General features: G+C 37.4%; 2 protein-coding genes across 2 annotated transcripts in view; one reads left to right on the top strand and one right to left on the bottom strand.

Moving 5' to 3' along the window:
* Nucleotides 1–14,919, top strand: part of LOC134647233 (negative elongation factor D) — a 387,727-nt gene that overhangs the window by 46,469 nt on the left and 326,339 nt on the right. The window lies entirely within an intron of this gene.
* The window catches only part of LOC134647251 (lachesin-like), a 126,999-nt gene continuing 114,576 nt past the window's right edge, over nt 2,497–14,919 (bottom strand). Inside the window, exons 3-9 of the mRNA XM_063501522.1 lie at nt 10,297–10,504; nt 8,452–8,610; nt 8,020–8,148; nt 6,971–7,264; nt 5,729–5,824; nt 3,116–3,226; nt 2,497–2,654 (exon numbers count right to left, since the gene is read on the bottom strand). Of these exons, the coding sequence (XP_063357592.1) occupies nt 2,587–2,654; nt 3,116–3,226; nt 5,729–5,824; nt 6,971–7,264; nt 8,020–8,148; nt 8,452–8,610; nt 10,297–10,504 (1,065 nt within the window). The 3' untranslated portion in view covers nt 2,497–2,586. The remainder of the gene's footprint in view (nt 2,655–3,115; nt 3,227–5,728; nt 5,825–6,970; nt 7,265–8,019; nt 8,149–8,451; nt 8,611–10,296; nt 10,505–14,919) is intronic.

The following is a 14,919-nucleotide window of genomic DNA, read 5'->3' as shown; positions in this document are numbered from 1 at the left end:
GTTCACTGATTACAAACAAACACTTATATCGCCTAACGTGGCGTGGTCATCAAAATCTGCTACACCGAGAAGTGTTGTAAAAAGGTACGTGTTCGTCTCAAACACTTGAATCGTTATATATTTTTAATCCATTGTTTCGAATTAGGTGGACTAGAATTAATGGTTTTAGAATAATTTAAAAACGAATTCAGTGTCTGAAACATCCACATATAGTTCAAGGAACTGTTGTCCACTATAGTTTAAACATTTATAATTAACAACAACGGTTTTTACACTATGTGAAAAAAAAAAGATTAAATTAAGCACACCATTGTATAGATAATGTATGTATATAATAGGATGACCATCTAGAAGTCATGATTCTAAGTAGATACCTGTTTTTAAGACATTAAGTGATATTTTTCAATCCATAAGCTCTAGCACAACATGGAGTAATCCATAGTTCCCGATGTTATGAGTTGAAAATTGAAAAGAGGTCGTATTAATACTTTCTTCATAAAATACTGCTCCATTAGTTCTGCCTGTTGTATTATTTGTTGTTTCAGTTTGCTGGCAATATTCCCATAGCTACCGTATTCTATTTGTGTCGATTGTGTCCTTAGAAATGTAGGTATGAATATCATTTGCGGATTCAGTAACGTTTTTTAACGTTTTATTAGGTAATTAAGTCGAACCAAGCTAACTCTGCACAGGCATGACAGAGTGTTGAAAATGTCATCATAGACGTCAAGTTTCTGTGAAAACATCATAGAATTAGATGAACAAGAACAACTGTCAATCTTCAAAAGTGTGACCAAAAATCAAATGCAAGTGTGTGCGTAAATTGTCTATGTGAGATCAAAAATAGTGATGTCAAGTTACAACATATTAATAATCTGTCGATGTTTGATTGCTTTATCGACTACTTTTTCAAATGTGTTATTTTAAACGTAAAAATTCTACGACATTAAGACGTATAAATAACGCACTGCGTGTGCTATCAAAATCCTTGCAGATTTATCTTAATGTAACTCTTACTGTGTTGGAAAGTGAAGTCTAAATTTATTGCTAAACATGAGCACCTTCAAAAAGGTATAACATTCGTATTATTTCAAATCGGTTATAAAAGCTAATATCTTAATGATGTCTTGTGAAGAAATAATTACATAGCTATTGATATACCGACAAGTTATCGATACCGTCATATGAACATTTTGTCAAGCCCTAGCGTAAAGTAACAGATTATGTTTTTACACAAAATATTTTAAATTATAGCCTAATATGATAAAATATTAGCACACAAAGGAAGAAAAACTTATAATGAACTGTATAAACCGGCTTCTTACACTTTTTACGCTGCTAATTTGACAAAATATCGTTATGAAAATTTCGCTCGGAATATCATGAATCCTCTGAAATGAGTATTTGCTTGGATTATTTGGCCCTGTGACACTGCAACCCAGCACACTACAAGACACCATCTTCACTAAATTACTTTATTTAATATTTTTCGTCCTAATCCGTGTATATTTTTCAATTTGAAAATTACCGTGATACGCTCTTGGCCGTCAGCGGCCGTCGTCAAACTCAAAAGTGGTTACGTTTTCTCATTGGTAGTCCGACTCTTTCGCACTCATGGGATGTTCATATACGTGATTGCTTCCCTTTCGCACACTTAAGCTGTCTGTCAAGCGCGAGCGGATTCTAGGTCTGTGGAAAACATGACGTTTACAATGGCACTTTCATACTTTGTTCTGTCGTACGATCATATAGTCTATAGTCTTTCATTAAATTCGGCGAAGAATTAGCTTCATTTGACTTCTTATATATTATTATTAATATTTTGAAGTTATCTGTAATTCTAGGGACATTTCATGTACTTAAATAAATTAAAAAACCCATTCCAATTTTAAATAATACCTTTTCCTTGTTTTCTTATATTATGCTCCTTTAAGAGGATAGTGGACGACCGCTTCTCCATTCAAACGTTGTCCCAATTTTCCTCCCTGAATATTAACATCATGGAAGATATTTTTACATAATTTAATATACGTTAACTATAGCAATGCCCCTTCGTTTGACTTTTTTCCTTTTTTAAAATTAAATATAACAAGATTTAGGGGCATAAAACAAATTAAAAGCTCCTAACTCTTATAATATTTTAAAACTCTTTAAATCTAAGGAAAAGGCACAGCTATGGTATAAATCATATTATTTAAAAATATTTTCTGTAATGTTAATGTCCTGAAAGGAAAATGAGTACTACGTTTGCATGGAGAAACGATCGTCCCCTTTCCTCTTAAGTGAATATAATTAAACTTTTTATTTCACTTTCACATTTTTACTGAGCAGTTATATTAAGCCATGTAGGAAAATTAATTGATATAAATAAATACGGGAGTAATAAGTCTGAAATTTGAAAAAAGTTATGCGCCTCTGAGGCACACACAGTTTATACATGGGTTAATTAAGCAATCTTTTTTTATGAAAATTTAAGTAGGTATATCATTCGATTTAGTCCAATTAATTGTCTAAAATAATCTTTATAACTAGCTTAAATACGGAAATGCCAGCAAAAAATGAAATGGTTCAAAGGTAATTAACTGATTAAAAATAAGGTAGCACTACTAACAAAAGTAGAATCCATGCTTGACTCCTCCTCCAATCAGCATAACCTGCGGAACAAACAGCCGGTGATAGAAAATATTTCTAACTGAGATTAGGTACCAATTCTTATTAATTATGGGTTTTGATTAATATTCATTCATTATTGCAGATTTAGGAAGGCCAAAACTTGATACCTTATAAAATATTGTAAGTAATAGTTAATTTGATATTTATAGAAAAAAAAACAACTTTATACAACAAAAGAACATTCGTATAACTAATATAGGTACCTAAATAAATAAAAAGACGCAAGGCTGACGCAGAGTTGTAAAATATTCGATTAGTTTTTTATTGTCTTTGATTCCTTATACTGATTTCCACCTCAATATTTTTTACGTGGAACTACTTTAAATTTTAAAGCTAACATTATGGAATGTGTTTATTTTAACGCATTTTGGCTAATAAAACTACATTTAAAGCTAACATCATAGGATGTTAGCTAAGAGGAGCTAAGTTTCTGTAGCAGTACCTGTGACTTGCGATGCGCCCCCGACCCAGTTGAGGTGAGACTTCCCACCACCCTCGTCTGGCTTCTGCTTGCCCTTGTCGATCTCGTTCAGGTTCGACTGATACTTTGTACCTATGAAAAAAGAACAAAATGATTCTTGAATTACATAAATCAATGTGAAAATGTCAATCGGTAATTAGAGAAACTACTAGCAGTTAAATAATGGCAAAGTTTGGTGTAAAATACCAAGAACTGAATTAACTTTAGATACGTTCATTGAACTTTTATATTGTATACATATATACGAGTAGGCATGTGACGTGAACCCAAATGATATAAAGATTACAGTCGGACATGATACTCATTGAGTAAAGGATTCAATATGGCAGGGAACGGCGGGCGGTCGGCCGGCAGTTATTGAAAAGTTGCGCAATATTGTCGAGTGGTCGGGCCGTAAATTCGTAATGGTTGCAAAAAAGAAAACAGAGGGTGGTGTCGACGCGCCGGCGGTGCCGCGGCCGCAAAAACAACCACCCGCAAACTTGCGCCGAGACGCCGCATCGGTTAAATGGATTTTTCAAGTTCATGAGTGCAAGGAAAAATAAAATTGGTATGGTGATTTTAATGCATGCTTCGTCGACATTTTTCACATGTCTGATTTTCAATATGCATTGCTGTATTCGTGTTGAAAAGTGTACGTGTAGCATTATTTAGTTTCGGTATAAATTCTGATGCAATATCTCTTGTTTAGAATTATTGTACATACCGTAAAATGGGGTAAGTAGGGTTCGCGGGGAGAGTTGGGTTATGAATGGGGAGAGAAGGGATGAAAGGGGGGTGAAATGGAATTTTAAGGCTACTGCTACAAAAATAATGTATTCCAATTTAAAATGGAGCTAAAGTAATAACTCATAATAAAAAAAAATACGATCCAACAATCTTCCAAAATCACCTTTGTATGAAATTCCATCTCACCCCAATTACGAGGGACTACGGGGTGAGGTGGGATTTCCTGTTTATCGTCAAAGTTATGAAATGGAACTACCCAAAATAAAATAAAAACTAAAATACAGACGTCCGGAACACTTATTCACACCATTCAGTTTGCATATGTAAAAATAAAATGTTATCGAGGTTTGAATGTCAGTTTTGCCCCTACGCACCCCATTTTACGCTACTATGTTGAGCTGCGGTTTTCGCGAAAAAAACTGTTAAAACTTTCAGACCGGTACAGCTATTTTACACACGTGCGGTTTATTATCTTAATTTCTTTCTTAAACCACTTGGAGCTTCAAAGTAGACGCTCAAAACTTATGATAAAAGTATCGTGAGGCTTAACGAGAGCGGAAGTGAACACTTGCTCGTAATAGGTTGTCGTGCAAGATGTTGCCATGGTCCGGCGGCACGACCGGGGAAATGCCCAAGTTCCCAATAACGGGCGAGTAATAACGCGGACTTATGAATCCGCCCCCACAACATACAACGTGCTCTTTTAATCATACTATTATGATACTGTATTTTGGATATTGCTTTAGTAATATTGGGACACAGCTCGCTTTGTGAAATTACGTCATGAAAGAGTCTATTATCGTATACAGGATTATTTTAAAGTTCTCATCGAATGATCCAAACAGGTATTATATTGGTATTCAACATTAGATAGAGTGAACTGACATTTGCGAGCATGAATCTAATGGATTAGGTACCACAGAAGGGAAGTAGTAAAATTTTCTTACTTAACCAGGAAATGATTTTCGTTTGTTGATTTCGTACATACATACATATAAATATAGGTAAATTATTTCATATTTTAAGGTGACAGTTACCATTGTTGTAAAACTATTATTACTTTTTAAACTGCTTTTAGTTGCTGCACTTAAGGTAGGTAACCAATTAGTTATGGAGGTAATAAAATGTGATCATATTTATAGTTTATGCTACTGGTTATTATTTTAGAAAACTATAATTTAACCGCCCATACAAAGTAATGCTAACGCAATATAATATTTCAGGTCACTTCATAAAAGGTTTGTTTATAAGCGATTTGTTTATATTTTACGAGAGTCGTAACTCTTAGCCTGTTAACAAACTACCTACCAGTGGCGACAAGCAGATTGCCGTAACAGTTTACGATCTATAAACAATATAACGACCATTAATAATAACTGAAACAGCAGCAAACAACAAATATAGCTGAACGGCGAGCATAACTCATAAAGGTACCATTATCTCTTAATAAACGAAACCGACGAAATAAAAATGTTGACTCAATGCCTGTACCGTTTGCGTTTCCGGCGGCGATACCTACCGGGTAATTAATAAACTTATTTGACCACGATATAACTTTCATGTTAATTGTTATAAAATATGTGCGGATTGCATAATTAATTAACAATTCATTTATATTGTATCTATCTACCTTAACTTTAACGGGTTAATAATTTTGCGTAGGCAATCTGTTCTGCATCAACCGTGGTAAAAATATAGTTTACAATTTAAAGCATATATTGTGAAAAAGATGAAGAAATTGACTACCTATGTACTTAGGTAAACTTATTACAATTAATTTATTACATATTCATGAAATATGTAGTAGGTGCATTTATTAGATATCAAAAGTTAATTAATAATTACCTTTATCTAGAACTGGCGTGTCTTTGCGTGGTGGCTTGGACGGCGGCGGGACGGTCGCGGCCCGTGGGTCCGGCGTGGTGGTCGGCGGTGAGGAAGCTGGACACACATTACAAGTTGATGACACCCGTTATAATACTACGAATTATTAAATATGATTATGGTTCCAACATATTAAGTACCTAGGTACTACTCGTAAAGCTTCTGAATTGGTTTTAGAAAAAAATCATAAAATAACTTATCATTGTCGCTGCTTCATAGAAAATATCGCCAGGTAAGTAATGGGTCAAACAGCTCATCTCATATTAAAGATGTTATATAGATACTTATGTATGTCAATCTTGTTCAATAGGTATGACTTAATTTCAGAGATGTACAAAATGGTTTTAAAAAAGCATTTAAATACAAAATGCAAAATACTTTTTAGATTTACTATTTCAAATGCAAAATACCAAATAGTTTTGCGTTTTGTATTTCAAATGCTAAATGCAAAATAGGTATTTTCAAAATACTTTTTCAAAATAAAATACCTTTTGACCAAATCTCAGATATTTTTATTTATTTTAGGTATTTATCATGAGAATAGCCATAGAATAGATAATGTTCGTCGTTTTCGTTTGACATTGACACTAGTCAGACATAAATAGCCGGTTTAGACTCTCGTGGTTCGCAAGCTCGTCGAGCTAATATAATTTAAACACTAACGGCACGGCAAAAGGTTTATAACCGAATGACAAGCCGAATGCGAGTGTGTCGAGGCGAGCCACGAGACGCGCCGCGAGCCGAGCCGCGAGTCTAAACTCTAAACGGCTATAAGACGCGCACTCTGACCAAAGAAGAAAAAAAGGGCGCGCATGGCTAGCAGGCGCCGCTATCGGTCAAATTCGGCAATACAAGCGTCATTCGTTCATTTCATTTTGTTTGACTGGTAATGTTGGCTAAACTTAATCACAAAGTATTTTGCATTTTGAAATGAATATTAAAAATGCAAAATACATCTCGAAAAGTATTTCAAATAAAATACAAAATGGTTTTTACTAAAAGGCATTTAAATGCAAAATACAAAATAGGTATTTTGCATTTTGTATTTGCATTTTAAATAGAAGTATTTCAAATAAATCGCATCTCTGCTTAATTTGTTAGCAAAGTAGGTATACGTAGGTATAATATTACTGTAACGTGATGTCGAATTGTTTATTTAACGCACATGTAGTGAATACAAGCCTGAAAAAAGAGGTTACTTACTATATAGCCTTATCGTTCCATCCGACTCTCCCCGCGGATTTTTGGCCACGCATTTATATGTTCCATAATCTTCAGTAGTAATATGTCTGATTAACAGCCTCATATGTGTTTTGTAAGCAGGAACGCCGAGTGTATTTTCCATATGATACTTGGAGCTCTCATGAATCATGTGGCCGTCGTCACGGGTCCAGTAATTCAGAGACGTGGGATGCGCCTCGGTGAAGCATTCCAGGGTTACGTTGTAATAAAGAGGCGCCCCGACTAGTTGGTGGGGAATCCATAACATTGGGGGGACTGGAACAAAAGTTAAGTAAGTATAATATATGTACATAATTGGACACACTAATTTGGAGTAGCTAAGCCCGGAAAAATGTTGGAAAAATTTATATTTTAATTATATAAAACATGCCTAGGAACTATGTTCGCCTATATAACAACAATCAACTCCTAATCTCTACCTATGATGTTTGAACTGAAAGAAAAACGTCAAAAATGTTTTCACGTAACTTAATTTGTAACATAATATGTCCCTAGACTTTATTTAGAGTTAGGAAATTTAGATTTTTATTTAGTATCAGATATCTCGATATCTAGTAGTACTGTCACGTCAGCTATATATTTGTTATATTTTTGACTCTATTACTTAGTTTACTTCGTTTATGAGTATGTATTTTTTTTATATTTATTATTTGATTCAAATCGTGCAAGTTTTTAAACTTTTTCTTAGTGTTTCATGGTGTTTCACTGGGCTCAAGTGCAAATCTGACAGAAGATACAGTCATCGTCTGGTCTAAGGAACTTGACGAAAAACGCAACTCCATTGTTTGGACTAATAATTATATAGTTCGTGAGGAAGATTAGATAGACGATTAGACGTGCAATGAGCAGTAAGGATAGTTAACAATAAAAGCGTTTATTAAGAAATACGTATATTACAGTAGGTACATGTAACTAATTACAAGACTTTTCTGTTTGAGATACACTAATTACGAAGGTTTTTACATTGTAAATATTTAGTTTTTATAAACTATAAGTACTTATGTACTTACAATCAACGCTGACTTTAACCCTTTTGGACACGGTAGGTGGAACGCCATTACTAGCGATGCACAAATAGGCGCCCATGTCCAAGCGTGAGATACGCGCCATCTCCAGCACTTCACCTTCCCAGTCGGACACTGAAAAATGGTTACTTAATAGGGACTTTACCACAACACTGATTTCTTTTCTAAATTCTTTAAAAAATATAGGCCAGTTACATTTACTAATTGGAGTACATAAATGCAACTGGCCTTCACATTAGGGCCTGTTTATAAATTGATTAGTGTTTATTGAGTATTCATACTTTTGCCACTAAACGCAAGTAGTAAGTAGCAAATGTATGAACTCGCCACAAACACTAATCAATGTGTAAACAGGGCCAGTACTCTAATTAGCACTTTACAACTGCTATGAATGAAACTTTACAATGAATGTCTAACCAGAATGTCCTTTTGTGATGGAGATTTTTGAGTTGTCGTCCCGCTTCCACTTGATGGTGGGCTTAGGAGAGCCATTAGCACGGCACGTCAGGGTAACGTTCGCGCCCTCCCGGACGATCACGTCGCTCGAACTTAGAGAGTCGTCTATCGTCGGTGGTACTGTAAATAAAGGAAAACACATACAGTTTCTTCTACACTACCATCCCTTGGTTTGACATTGTACGTTGTGTAGGTGTAAATGATTTTATGTTCAATAAGAACAGCCAACAGCGAACTATCATTAATTGCTGCATGAGTTGGTGTCGAAAGGTATTGTCGTATGGCTTGAATTTAGTAAAGGTCTCTCCTGTTTTGGTAGCCCAAAACACTTTTTTTTGCATTCCCTTATGTACATGTAAGATCAAAATAGAAACTCAATTTTGACCTTACTAAATCTGCGCTTTAGCTAAATTTACAAATGAAGACTTAGTGAAGAGGCGTGCTGTAGACTTAAAGAGAGATTTAAAATCAAATAAATCTTCCTGACGTGCATCTTACCCGTGACAGTGTTGAAGAGGCCCTCTTTGTGAATTTCAGTGATACTGTGTGATGTGCAGTGCTTGTCGTACATGACCCTCACGAGCAAGTTGTATGCAGAGATATTATACTTCCTTACCTAAGACGTGCGAGTATCCGAACTGCGTTTTAGCCGTGACCGTGTTGATCTGGCACATGTAGCGGCCGCGGTCCTCCTCGCGCACGTCCGAGATGTGCAGGAACCACGTGCGATGCTTGTCGTACATGACCCTCACGAGCAAGTTGTATGGAGAGACATTACTTCCTTACCTACGACGTGCAAGTATCCGAACTGCGTTTTAGCGGTGACCGTGTTGATCTGGCACATGTAGCGGCCGCGGTCCTCCTCGCGCACGTCCGAGATGTGCAGGAACCACGTGCGGTGCTTGTCGTACATGACCCTCACGAGCAAGTTGTATGGAGAGACATTACTTCCTTACCTACGACGTGCAAGTATCCGAACTGCGTTTTAGCGGTGACCGTGTTGATCTGGCACATGTAGCGGCCGCAGTCCTCCTCGCGCACGTCCGAGATGTGCAGGAACCACGTGCGGTGCTTGTCGTACATGACCCTCACGAGCAAGTTGTATGGAGAGACATTACTTCCTTACCTACGACGTGCAAGTATCCGAACTGCGTTTTAGCCGTGACCGTGTTGATCTGGCACATGTAGCGGCCGCGGTCCTCCTCGCGCACGTCCGAGATGTGCAGGAACCACGTGCGGTGCTTGTCGTACATGACCCTCACGAGCAAGTTGTATGGAGAGACATTACTTCCTTACCTACGACGTGCAAGTATCCGAACTGCGTTTTAGCGGTGACCGTGTTGATCTGGCACATATAGCGGTCGCGGTCCTCCTCGCGCACGTCCGAGATGTGCAGGAACCACGTACGGTGCTTGTCGTACATGACCCTCACGAGCAAGTTGTATGGAGAGACATTACTTCCTTACCTACGACGTGCAAGTATCCGAACTGCGTTTTAGCCGTGACCGTGTTGATCTGGCACATGTAGCGGCCGCGGTCCTCCTCGCGCACGTCCGAGATGTGCAGGAACCACGTACGGTGCTTGTCGTACATGACCCTCACGAGCAAGTTGTATGGAGAGACATTACTTCCTTACCTACGACGTGCAAGTATCCGAACTGCGTTTTAGCCATGACCGTGTTGATCTGGCACATGTAGCGGCCGCGGTCCTCCTCGCGCACGTCCAAGATGTGCAGGAACCACGTGCGGTGCTTGTCGTACATGACCCTCACGAGCAAGTTGTTTGGAGAGATATTACTTCCTTACCTACGACGTGCAAGTATCCGAACTGCGTTTTAGCGGTGACCGTGTTGATTTGGCACATGTAGCGGCCGCGGTCCTCCTCGCGCACGTCCGAGATGTGCAGGAACCACGTGCGGTGCTTGTCGTGCGTGACGCTGACGCGCGGGTTGCGCGTGATGACGTGGTTGTGCACGGTCAATATTGCGCTTTGCTCGAAGTGCATCCATGCTACCTGTGCAGAATAGTTTTTTATTAGTGCATGATTGTTGTGCAAACAGTGCGTCAAGCGGGAATATTGAATTTGCATTCTGAATCCATGTTCGTCAAAAATAATACCTAGGTCATGGTATTTACTGAGACTACTTGTAATAGTGGTAGGTAATGTACATATCTAATAAGCAAAATAAGAAAAAAAAAATTAACTACTTAGATGTTTTTTTTTCTCCCACAGCTACGACTATATACAAGTGTCTGGGAAATTCTATATTTTGGCATAAATACTTTTTATTTCACTTTAGAACTCGACTATTATGGTGCGTAATGTGTGACTATTATGAGGTTTCCGAAAGTAAAGAAGTTTTTGAGCGATATTTTATGTACTTATAAAGATAATATCTGGGAGCCCGAGTTTTGCTCGGTAAACATATAAAAACTCAAAATTGCGCGTTTACCCAGAGAAGACTGAGTTTTCGCCCCCGAAAACCCCCATATAGCAAATCTCATCGAAATCGTGAGAGCCGTTTTCGAAATCCCCGTAATATATTTACCTACCTATATATATACATTATACAAGAATTGCCATACATATATAGTTTAAAGGTAATAGGTATAAGATGTAGGGAAGACTATAGAACCATAGAGTTCATAGAGTTTCTGAGTGGGGTCCATTTCGTGATGCACACTTATTGTTCTCTTCTGTTCTTGCTGTTGTTGTATGTACGTGTTCGTACAAAAATCTTTTATCTTTATCTTTTATATCTTTCTTAACTGGGAACAAAAAATCAAACAACAGGATTAAAATATTAGAGCTTTAATTTTCCATATGCTTTATTACTTTATTTTACTAGTCATTACGTAGTACGATTATCTGGTTGGTATCGTATAATTTGTTAATAACACGCTACACTACCAAAAGTATGTAAGTACCTATACATTTTTAAAGACGCATAATATTGGAGGTAATGGAATTCCCTTAGATATGAATTGGGTTGTTATTAAAACGAACTCATTCAATGTTCACTTCACTTCTTTATCGTGAACATGACACGTCACGTGATATTAAAAATGTGGACATGCCTTTCGCGGAGTGAGCAGGGAGACGCAGGGGGAGATGCGGTGTCTCAATAATTTCCAATCGTTCTTCCAATTTGACGAGTGACGTAACGGAAATTAAAGAAAACGTCTCCCATTCAAGTATACAAGTCTTATTTAATAAAAAATAAAAGCTATCGTTCAAATAATGAAAGTAAGAACAAAATATCTAGGTACTTATGTAAATATCTAGCTACGATAAATCGCCTTGCAATTAATCGACTTCGAATGAATACAACAAGTGTTTGGGCACCAGTAGCGCGTAAATTATACGGACACCTAAGACAAAACATTAGCAGTGATGGTTAAATGAAACAATAAAGGAAACATCTGAACTTGAACATTTACGAGTGCCGGGCGGCGCGGCGCGGGCGCGACATCTGTGTAATTGCACGGAGCTGCCATCGCGTCCCCGCTTCACACCAATTTCCGCAGCATTAAGCGCTTAAAATGCATTTTACAGAGATTGTTATGCTTCCAACAACCCTGCTACTTTTAATCTACGCCCCGGAATGATTCAAACTTAATTATTCAGGTGAAATAGATCCCAAAGTACCCATGTTCGAAGCTACCGAGCTCTGTGATCAAGTTTTGCTATTGGTTATTAAGAAAAGTTTGCGTATCTTGAAGTACAAAGTCCATCTTAATAAGCTATTAAAGTAAAAATTAAGCTGGTTTCAGAAGAAAATGCCTTAAGTTTCAGAAGTTCGACGCGCATCTTTTATCTCTTAATCCAGCTCTAAGTTTGATTCATGGGTAGGTTAGTTCTTTTTATCAAGATTGCGGGGGCAATATAGGGGAAGTTTGGGCGCCGAGACTCGTGCCGGGTCACATCTTACCTATCTTAAGTGATGCGGCTCTCAGCCGCTGTCTAATTTATAATGGACTTGAGGAAACTTTGCCCATTTTATTATGCAATGGGACGGTAACCCCTCTAATGATGACGACCTGACTTGCGGCGGAACCTGAGCCTTCCAAGATGTTAAAGTGTACTTAAATTATGAAATAATAATACCTTGGATTATTTTAATCGACATACTAACATTGACATATGACCATTAGGAGTTTAAAGAATTTATGAAATACACGTGTTTAGAGTCTGGGGGCCGATTTTTGAATTTCTATCGCTCTATTTCGTTAAGCGAAAATCGGTGGAAAAATGCGAAATGCTGATTATGGAAATACGAGCGATAGAAATTTGGAATCTAGTGGTATTGACCACTCGTTTCCAATTCTATTAGTGGAATTTACATGCCTACTAGTGGAGATATTACTGAACGAAATACACGAAATCGAGCGGTCGAATTTCAAAAATCGGCCCCCTGTGCGGACAGAGAAGAGTCGTGGAATGTATGGGGGCCCAATACATTCCACGACTCTTTCCGAACAGACTCTATCAAATTGTAGTGTGCTATTTTGATAATATTCAAATATTATTTTAATTCTGATGATCGCTACGAGTGTAAAAATCTTTATTTAATTTATGAGTCCGCACTCCTCAGCAAGCTCGGGTCTCCATACAAACGTAGTTACGCTCTCATTTTAAAACGACTAGTTAGATTGCTCTGAAACTCTGTACTTACAATAGGATAAGGTATATCTATGCCTGTTATTAGTTTATGTAGCTTCTGTACTTACAATAGGATAAGGTATATCTATGCCTGTTATTAGTTTATTGTAGCTGGCGAAATTAAGTTTTCATACAAAACTTGTTTTGACTCTATTTGGTTTGTTTTATAAGTTGGAGCTATATAATCTAATTACAGGCATACCTAATTACCTATAGATATACCTCATGTCATTGTATGTGCACAGTTTCATTACAATCCAACACGTAGTTTTAAAATGAGAACGAAACTCTGTTCATGGTAAGGTCAAATTCGGCCGAGACAAACGTAGTACTTCCTCATTTTCCTCTTTGGATATTGACATTATGGAAAATACTATAACATTTATAACACAAGTTGATGTACAGGTGATTTTTTTAAATGACGAAATAGCGAAAATTTTTTTGGTTAACACTGATTTAAACTTTCACGATTTTTACACTTTATTAAATTGTACAACGGGACTTAATCGCGTATCTAAGTTTTAAGATTTACCTCCGACGTTTCGAGGACGACGTTGTCCCCGTGGTCTTCTCCGAGACAATACAATTTAATAAAATGTTTGGTTGTTTCATACATTCCGGTTGATGAGACGCCACTGATTTCTATGGGCCAGTCAATTTTGTTTCGCGATGGCATTGGTCCCATAATAAAAGTAGTTCAGTATTACCTATAAATTCATACTGATCAACTTTTATAATAGGATGGGGATCTATCACTGATGAATAAATTATTGGTGTAAATGTAGAGCGTAAGATTGAGCATATTATCTCGCGTCGGGCCTTAACAGCCACGAGATACGAGATGTTGATTAGACAAGAACTCAGATGCTTGCATTTCCGAAGGGTACGCGGTGCAGGAGGTTGTAAATTTCTTTTTAGGGTTCCGTACCCAAAGGGTAAAAACGGGACCCTATTACTAAGACTCCGCTGTCCGTCCGTCCTCCGTCCGTCTGTCACCAGGCTGTATCTCACGAACCGTGAGAGCTAGACAGTTGAAATTTTCACAGATGATGTATTTCTGTTGCCGCTATAACAACAAATACTAAAAACAGAATAAAATAAAGATTTAAGTGGGGCTCCCATACAACAAACGTGATTTTTGACCGAAGTTAAGCAACGTCGGGCGGGGTCAGTACTTGGATGGGTGACCGTTTTTTTGCTTGTTTTGCTCTATTTTTGTTGATGGTGCGGAACCCTCCGTGCGCGAGTCCGACTCGCACTTGGCCGGTTTTTTACTTTCTCAGCAGCATATCTATATCTCTAGAGCTTAACGAAATGTGAACTTTATTTGTCTTGTTACAGGGTTTCTTTTTTAACTAGCTATTGACCAAGATACGAGGTTCACAAGACAAGCGATGGAAATCTGATCTGCCTAATTGTGGCCGGCGTCTAATCTAATCGTCGGTGTGTCCGTCTGAGGAGACCTGATTCAATTACCTCCCCCTGTTGTCGCCACCTGGATCGACAACTTTCCCGATATCCCTGTAATAATATTGACAATTTACAATTAATACCGTACTCAATGAAGAGATTACAGTCTAATAATACTGTTACTATATTGAATAATCACAAACAAATAATATATGACTGATAAAAGATAAACCTGTATGGTTTTCGTGTTAACCACAAAACTTTAATAAATAAATATTTCTAAGTAATTGAATGCACCAATGTTTTCAGTTTTTGAAGTAACTAAATACTGCATAAAGTTAGACCATTTACCTATA

Source organism: Cydia amplana, chromosome 4, assembly GCF_948474715.1.
Source record: "Cydia amplana chromosome 4, ilCydAmpl1.1, whole genome shotgun sequence".
In the NCBI taxonomy this organism is placed as follows: Eukaryota; Metazoa; Arthropoda; class Insecta; order Lepidoptera; family Tortricidae; genus Cydia; species Cydia amplana.
This window is presented reverse-complemented; position numbering and strand designations above follow the sequence as displayed.